At 42.4% G+C, this 8,808-nt stretch overlaps 1 protein-coding gene across 1 annotated transcript; it reads left to right on the top strand.

Annotated features, from left to right (window-relative positions):
* Positions 1-2,094: 2,094 nt before the first annotated feature.
* On the top strand, positions 2,095-4,057 carry klf2a (Kruppel like factor 2a). Its single transcript, XM_024004542.2, has 3 exons — positions 2,095-2,509; positions 2,725-3,652; positions 3,779-4,057. Exons 1-3 carry the CDS (start codon positions 2,432-2,434, stop codon positions 3,952-3,954), a joined length of 1,182 nt encoding a protein of 393 aa, XP_023860310.1. The 5' UTR covers positions 2,095-2,431; the 3' UTR covers positions 3,955-4,057.
* The last annotated feature ends 4,751 nt before the right edge of the window (positions 4,058-8,808 follow it).

The following is an 8,808-nucleotide window of genomic DNA, read 5'->3' as shown; positions in this document are numbered from 1 at the left end:
AATTAATACACAGAATGTACGTTGGCCTGAGGAAAGAACAGGTTGTAAAGTACAGATTAAAGCCACACCCATGTTTCTTTATGTCCATGGTGGTTGTTCACAATATAATTACTTGTGTAACTGCTCCTCCTTTCATGCTGTGGGATACAGTTGTATCCGACAATCAGATCATATCCATATGGCTTTTATTCACTTTTCTCATTTGTTGACAGAATTTATGAGGATTTTCATCCATTGTTGGATGTATTTAGGGTTATTTAAACTGAGGAACAGCAGCAGTAACATGCATGTTTTGGTAACTGGTTAGTTGTGAACTCTCTCAAATAAATAAGAATATAGTCCGACATTTGCCAGAGCCCAACTGTGAAATGCCAACCGGTTAGCCAAGTTGTACTGGCACAAAGGAACCAAAATTAGTACCCGTGCTTTGGCAATTTAATTGAGGTTTAACAGATAAACAGGCAAATAAAACATTAATGGCAGTGGTTACTGGTTGTAGACTTCCTGGCATCGGAATGACCATATTTGGTTGGCTGATTAGGGAAGCTCAGATGAATCATTGGCCTTTATGGTTAAGACCCAGAGGGATATGAATTATGTAAGGTGGATGATAAGGCAAGCCTATTCATGTACTGCCCTTCCCCAACTACTATGTAAACACACGAACAGATAGAAAGTGAGAATGGTTTGACACATGCACACAGTTGAAACAAAAACACTTCAGTTCCATTGTGCAAAAAGAAAGGTATCATTCTGGTGCACCTGCAACTAGCAGTGCACTATTATGAATGTAACAACATAGGCAGTATCAATTGACAAGCAGTGAGAACTAGGACATTTGGATAACAAAATGAATGTACTCAGGGCATGTCATTTGAGGATGATATTTGCAGTTTACCTTATCCTTAACTGAAGGCTGTTTGTGAAACTGGCGGAAGAGACCCGATACCAACGTGAATACCTCGCTGGACAAAGCAGGCTCAGCAGCCGCCCATTCAGCCTCATTATTTGCACCTGAATGGGGCTTCCTAGAGGCTAAACGCTTTTTTTGGCGCGTGTTTACGGGAGAGTTTGAAAGAGTGAAAAGATTCAGATGTAGGCATACTTGGCGCCTGGTGGCTGCAGCGTTGTTTAAAGCCTGCTGCGCTGGGTGACTGGGCTTCTCACAGGCTGATGATGATACGCAAATGACCTGAGGAGTAGTGAGATGAGTTGGTCAGGTGATGGGAGAGCCAACTGATCTGCCAAATGAAAGGTGTAATAGGTCTATGATAAAAGGAATATGGGGTTATTTTATATATATATATATATATATATATATATGTATTTTGAGATATTTTACATTTGACTTGAAGTGTAATCACATAACAATGTTTAGTCTTTTTTACCTTTAGGCAAGTCAGTTAAGAACAAAACTCTTATTTTCAATGACGGCCTAGGATGGGTTAACTGCCTTGTTCAGGGGCAGAATGACAGATTTTTACCTTGACAGCTCACGGATTCGATCTTGCAACCTTTACAAGTCCAACGCTCTAACCACTAGGCTACCTGCCGACCCAGTCTAGTATCAATAGCACAACACATTACTAAAGTCTCCATATAGCCTATCCTGTGATCACACTCCAATAATCTATTCGTCTACAATTGAGAGGACAACGCACTGTTTCCAACGTCTCCATAACCTACCCTGCAGTATACCTCTTTCAACACGGAGCAACACGGCGTTATGCTCTATGCTGCTCGGAGAACTACCCTGCATGCGCCTTGGACATGTCTTTCATATGTGTTTGGAGATAAAAACGTGTGTTTTGGTTTTTGTGTATGAGGATTATATTGGGTTGAAGGAGAAGGTGTGTAATGCATTGGGATGTACTAATATTAGCCTATATTGAAATACAATGCGTCATATTTGCGTCATATTTTATCCAAAATGCGTAACTTTGACTCTCGTACCGTGCGTGCATCTTTCGGTATCGTTACCCTATTCGTAATGTGTTAATTGCTTGCTCTTCTTTTTTCAAGGGGGCGGACTTTGACAAGCGCAGCTTTACGGTTATACTTGTTAAACTCGTTTCTGTGCAGGAGGGGCTTGTATAGAGGTGTCTTTAAAGCTCGCACGAGCGCAAGAGGGAAAGCAAAGAGACTACAAGCGCTCACTGGGCTCACTGGCTTTATATAGGGCTAAATTTAGGGACGGGTAGTGCGTGTTTCCGCCGCTTCGTACAATTGGTCCAGCTTTTCAGCTACAATATTTATAAGGTATAGGAACTCCTACCAATCAAACTTTCACATGACTCTGAAACAGTACTTGAAGTGAGAAGTAGTGGTTTATACTACTACAAATAGTTTCTCGTGTGGACTCCAGTCTACATCGCGTTTGCTAATATTCTTAGACAGAAATAACGTTTTTTATTCAAGAAAATTACAACCTATGGAAATGGCCTTAACCGGGACCATTTTACCATCCATCGCTACATTTGCGAACCAAAAGGAAAAATGCTGGGAAAATGTAAGTATATTGGATTATGTATTTAGAGATGTTTGTTGGTTGTTTTACATGTTGTTGGTCAATTTATGTAATAATAAAGAAATAGCATTTCAGTCCAGATGTAGAATCAACCCATATTTGTTGGTAAAGTTTGGCAATTTAACAGTTAGCCGAAATATATATAGAGTTGTATTTTTATATTATAATTTCACTAATGGTATCCTTTATTATTCCAGAGGTGGAAGGGAGAGATGGACAGGTCTGTGCATTCCAGCTGTGCTGTGGTGGAGAGCATGGACAACTGCATGGGCAGAAAAGACGAAGAGGAGCTCGATAAATTCCTGGATCTGGAGTTTATTCTCTCTAACACCACCGGCACAGACAACACTCCATCCTCCGGGACGGGAGTCGAGTACAGGCTAGCAGAGCAAACCAACATGTATCACTCCGGGATGCAGTCTACCTACACGCTGCCCGAGATGAGCAGCCCACCTCCACCTTACAACAGCCTGATGGCTGAGCTCCTGCGCACTGAGCTTGACAGCAGCTTCTGCCACCAGCTTTCCGGCAACAGCATCCATGGGAGATTTCTAGTCAGTTCCTCTGCCTTCCCAAATCAGGACTTTGTAGACAACATCAAGGTCGAGCCATCCATGGACAGTTACGGACCGCTTATGGGCATGGTGCCACAGAGCTGCCCAAAGATCAAGCAGGAGGGGAACGTTTCGTGCATGATGTCCTTCGAGCAGCCGAGACTAGCCAACTCTCCACAGGCTGCGGGGAACATGACACCGCCTCTCAGCCCAGACGACCTGATGAGCTCCGATTGTCAGCCCCAGATGTGCCACTCCATGACTTTCCCCCAGAGCTACCGCTCCGCAGCGGGATACCCTCACTCTCACCCGCCCCAACAGATGCAGCTCCCGTACCAGAGCGCACACCAGTTCGGGATGTATGAAGACGGAATGGGTATGCAGCCCACCAACCAGAGAGTGCTACTCACTCCACCGTCCTCCCCGCTGGAGATGATGGACTCAAAGCCAAAGAGGGGTCGGCGCTCCTGGCCAAGGAAGCGCACAGCGTCTCACACTTGCACTTTCGCTGGATGCGGGAAAACCTACACCAAGAGCTCGCACTTGAAAGCGCACCACAGAACGCACACCGGTAAGGAATATTCCTAATTTTCTCTTTATGCTTATTGCAAACTTGAACTACTTGGCTCTATGTGTTGCAAAGAACTGGGTTTTATGTCAGTATACTTATGGTCTTTTCCATTTTGTAATTCAACAGGTGAAAAACCATACCATTGCAGTTGGGAGGGTTGTGGCTGGAAGTTCGCCCGCTCCGACGAGCTGACGCGCCATTTCCGTAAGCACACTGGACACAGGCCGTTCCAGTGCCACCTGTGTGAGCGCGCCTTCTCCAGGTCCGACCACCTCGCGCTGCACATGAAGCGACACATGTGAGAAATCACATACGATTGAGGACTATGCCAAATTAACCAAGAACAACATCAAGAAAGATGTCTCCAAAATATGTATTTCGTATTTTAGTTTATTTAAATTTGGGGGTGGGGGGGTGGGGGGGTAATAGGAAAACAGCATGAGAACACAAAACGTGGTCCGACTTGACCAATTAACGAATTCTATATACAAATACTATTTTTGAAATATGTAGCTGGTACTACTTTGTTATTTTTTATCGAATAATATTTCTATAAAAAGGCTTTAAACATGCATTACACGATGTTTGCATTTGTGAATTCAAGTCAACATATGAGGCTGGCCCTATACACCTCTGACGCAACTGGAATCTGACAATTACATTGTTTAACATGATGTGTTTTGATAGTCACGATAGTGCCTTCTATTATATATATGCATCCTACGAGTGCCATATTTTCTAATGGCAAAAAAAACTAAGTTTATGTAAGTGTTATAACTGTAAACAGAACATGAAATAAGCTTTAAGACAATGTTTTGATCTAAAACTGCCTTCCAGTCTTCAGAGGCTAGAATTGAATGTTCTGTGTGTGCATTTACCTGTTGAATAACATTTGATGTCAGGGTCTTTAAAACTATGGAAATAGTTGTCCATCTCAACATGACAAAGGGCTAAACGTCTTGTGACTTAAAACTGTTCTGTTTGGTTTTCTGAGTAAATGTATTAATGCCATGTAAATACATTTTTATATAATGTAAATAGTTTATTTTAATGTACATATTAAACTAATTGAACAACATTATTCTTGACTTTGAGTGAAATCCTTGTGGCTTTCTGTCTATTATCCTGACAAAGGAAAATGGAACAGCCCTGACATCTGTGTATCATCATCACACCAGTCATAAACTCATCAACAATACTTCCTGTATCTTTACATCAACCATAAGCTATAGTTGTCCCTGTGTGAATGGCTTGCCAGCTATCCTATAGGCCAGTTCAGGCCTGAGCAGTTTACAATATGAATGTGAGTGCAATGTTTTCCATCTGTCACAGGGCCACTGCCAGAGTCTTGTGGCTCATACAGCCTATAAATACAAACATTACATTTACATAATTACAGAGACTTAATATAGATGTCCCCTCTCTGGGTCTGGGCGCAGGGGCACACCGCACTGAAAGAGAAAGGAACCCTAGTCCCTGCCTCAATGAGAAGACCCAATGGGACGGGTGGAAAGTTCAGTGGGGCTTAGAAGAGAGTGACACGAAGGTTATGCATCTGTTAGCCTGGACTTGAGTCTCACAATGAATGTACTTGTTCCTTAAATATTCTATAGAATCAAACCTTTGACTTCAAGTAGTCTCTGAGTTAGGCTCTATTGTCTTATTTCAATGTTGATAAAGCATAAAACAGTATTAAACAGCTATCACTTAAACATGGTTGCACATTCTTAAAAGTACATTTTTAAGTTGGTATGCTATCCAAAAACAAAGCACCTCCACTCTGGAAGGAGCAAGGAGTTAAAATCACATGAAGTGGCCCAGAGTACAACAACATTTTACCCATGATCCATCTCTTAATCAGGGGCCTTCAGCCTGTGTATTTGGGTCACATGACAACATTCCTGCACAATAAGTCAGGTGTAGTTAGGTGCCTTCAGAATAAATGCTTCTTTACTGTGTTATGGGCCTAATTATGTACTTTAGCTATGTATAAAAACAGGCAGAGAGAGAGAGAGAGAGAGGAGAAATGGGCCACCTTTGTGAACTGACAAGCTCACAACAATGTCTCTACATTGGCTCTATGGGGAAGCATAAAAGACAACTTTTTCTTTAAGTGTTACAACTTTTTAGGGACCGTATCATCTTCTGGGTGCCTATGCCAGTTTAGAGAAAAGAGGAAGTAGGAGTGCCACTATGATTAGCCAATTTACTCAAGTGAAAAATCAAACATTCTCATTTCACTTTTTGCTCAGAGTGTAATAATAACATCTAGAAGCGAGTGTGGGAAGATTGAAGTGTGAGTTAGGGGACAGAGGTCATGTATCCATATGGTTAATGCATTCTGTCACCCATGCAAGCTGTCTATCTATAAACAAACAAAAAAAGAGTGTGTATTCCACAGGCTTTCATTGCTATCTGGTTTCCCCTTTAGATGGCTCAAATTACAGGCTTACAAAAAGGAATTTCCTTCATTACAATATGTTTACATCTACTCCACATCACATATACAGCACATCATTGTCATTCAGAATTATCTCGGAATCTGATCTAACGGATGGTGTTTTTCGAAGTGCATGCCTTGCTTTTGAAACTCCTTTCGCCACAATAACACTCAAGTTACTCTGCTACAGAGTCAGCCGAAAATGTATCTGTATCTCTTAGTATGAAACCATTCATAACACACAGCGTTCGCTGGCTCTTTGCCATGGCACACCTGAAACTGCATGCTAGAGATCAAAATCAAAGAACATTTACAGAGCCAAGAGGCACGACTGCTGTTATGCCTACTTTGTTGTTGAATTTAGGGTTGGTGTATCAGAGCTGTTCATCTAGTGATAAGTACTGTTCTAAAAGGTCACAGGAGGTGATTGTCATAGTTTTAGGACTATATCCTAATGTTACCATCCTTATGTACAGATGTACAGGTAACTGCCAAAATAAAGGAACCACCAACACAACGTGTCTTAATAGGTTGTTGGGGCACCACGAGCCAGAACAGCTTCAATGCACCTTGGCACAGATTCTAGAAATATCTGGAACTCTATTGGAGGGATGCGATGCCATTCTTCCACAAGAAATTCCATCATTGGTGGTGGAAAAACTCTGTCTCAGGCACCGCTCCAAAATCTCCCAAGTGTTCAATTGGGTTGAGATCTGGTGACTGAGAGAGCCATGGCATATGGTTTACATTGTTTTCATTCTCATCAAACCATTCAGTGACCACTTGTGCTCTGTGGATGGGGGCATAGCCATGGTAGCCAAAATAATGGCCAAAATAATGGCCAAAATAATGGCCTGCCCAGCATTGTTATACACAACCCTAAGCATGATGGGATGTTAATTGCTTAATTATATCAGGAACCACACCTGTGTGGAAGCACCTGCTTTCAATATACTTAGTATCACAAGTGTTTCCATTATTTTGGCAGTTACCTGTATGTAGGCCTATTTAAAGTTATTTTATATTAGCTATACTTTAGTCTGAAGTGAGCACTTTCAGAATTTCTGCCAGGTCAGAGAAACTATCCATAAACATGGTTGGCTGCATTTAGCTGCAGTTTATCATGCATAAATGCTTTACACAGAGTATCTTCACAAGCAACAGCATAATTGTATACAATTCTACAGGGGATGGTTCCATAAAAAAGGTCAACAAAGTAGTAAGTCCATAGAGAGGACATGGAGAAGGCAGCGTTTTAAAGCTCTACAGCACAAGCTATAGACATATGTTTGAGTTTTATATTAAAGCTCGGAAAGGGGGAAAGAGCATTGAGTGCTGAAAATGAAGGGAGAGTGAGTGAGTCAAATAAGATGTTATTTGTCACATGCTTCTTAAAACAACAAGGGGTAGACTAACAGTGAAATACTTACGGGCCCTTGAGTGAGTGAGTGAGTGTGTGGAGATCACTATCACAGCTGGCCTCCAATGGGCAACCAAGCACACACACATTTCACTTTCCAGTAATGCCGATCGACAGTATATTCACCAAGACTCTGAGAAACACGATAGTCCTGGCCTCCATATTCAATGTGAAGACCCGACATCTCATATTGACATCCTGTCTGAGTCAAATGTACAACATCAATCATACCAGGAAAGAGTTTATCTCAGTGGATTCCTAGACTTCACGGCAGCCAAGGGCCATTTACCACGTGGGGAAAAGTGGGAATGTCATGGGATGAGTACACCACCTACTGGAGCTGTTTGGAAGCTCCTCGGTGGAAGACACTCATCCGGTCTATGGAGGAACAACATGGATTAACTTTGGCACTGGCTAAAGACAGGCCTTTGTAGAGTGATACTACATGTAGAGTGAATGAGTTGGGTCTTTTCCCAACAGACACATGATATGATGGGTCACCTTTCCTGAGGATCATTATGCGCTTGAGGTCAGAAAGACACAATTTCATTTGCAAGGCACTTGATATATACAGTATGTTTATATTCATTGATATATGTTAATGTCTCGGTTCATTTGATAGAAATGTATAAATTAAGGACACATTACATAAAAARATACATACCAACATCAGCTTAGTTAAATGGTAAACATCTCCCCTCCCCAGCTGCATGTAGGCCTAGTATTGCTTCAGTGCATAGACCAAAAGATAGATTTCTCAAAGATAAGCGTCAGACTATGAATTACATGGAGTGAGAGAGTACTACAGAGGGCCCATCTGGACTGTTTTAGCCAGCATTCCTCCCCTGACAGTCAGTCCTATTGGGTTTGTTTTTTTCCACAATATCCCTGGGGCAGCCCTGCTCTGGAGCAGCAAGCCCCACTCTCTCCCTCACAACAGCTGATTAAATAGACTGGGCTAAGGGGACTGGGACTGCTGCTCCTGCTCCTGAGGACCAGGGCTAATTATGTATTAACTATAGCAGATTGGTTACAGGAGGGGTGGTTCTCTTAACTGTTTTCCTAGCCATTCCTAGTTCTTGGAGCTGGCTGAGAAACACTATGGCCACCAGCTAGCTAGCTGTCAGAGAGTTGGGGTCTCTGTGTATCAGCCCCAGCAGGGAGAAGGTCCCCTTACAGATACCTCTGACAGCTAAGGACCCCCAACTCCCCTAAGGGTGTGTGTGTGTGTGTGTGTGTGTGTGTGTGTGTGTGTGTGTGTGTGTGTGTGTGTGTGTGTGTGTGCGTGCGTGCGTG

The sequence above is a fragment of the Salvelinus sp. IW2-2015 genome, linkage group LG16 (assembly GCF_002910315.2).
Source record: "Salvelinus sp. IW2-2015 linkage group LG16, ASM291031v2, whole genome shotgun sequence".
Lineage (NCBI taxonomy): Eukaryota > Metazoa > Chordata > Actinopteri > Salmoniformes > Salmonidae > Salvelinus > Salvelinus sp. IW2-2015.
Note: the sequence above shows the minus strand (reverse complement) of the source record. Positions and strands in the feature narration are given on the sequence as shown.

What these genes read in the sequence shown, in the direction of transcription:
- klf2a (XM_024004542.2), top strand. Translation starts at nt 2,432, where the DNA reads ATGGAAATGGCCTTAACCGGGACCATTTTACCATCCATCGCTACATTT. An exon ending in AGGAAAAATGCTGGGAAAAT is followed by an intron (nt 2,510 to 2,724) that starts GTAAGTATATTG and finishes TTATTATTCCAG; the next exon opens with AGGTGGAAGGGAGAGATGGA. An exon ending in GCACCACAGAACGCACACCG is followed by an intron (nt 3,653 to 3,778) that starts GTAAGGAATATT and finishes GTAATTCAACAG; the next exon opens with GTGAAAAACCATACCATTGC.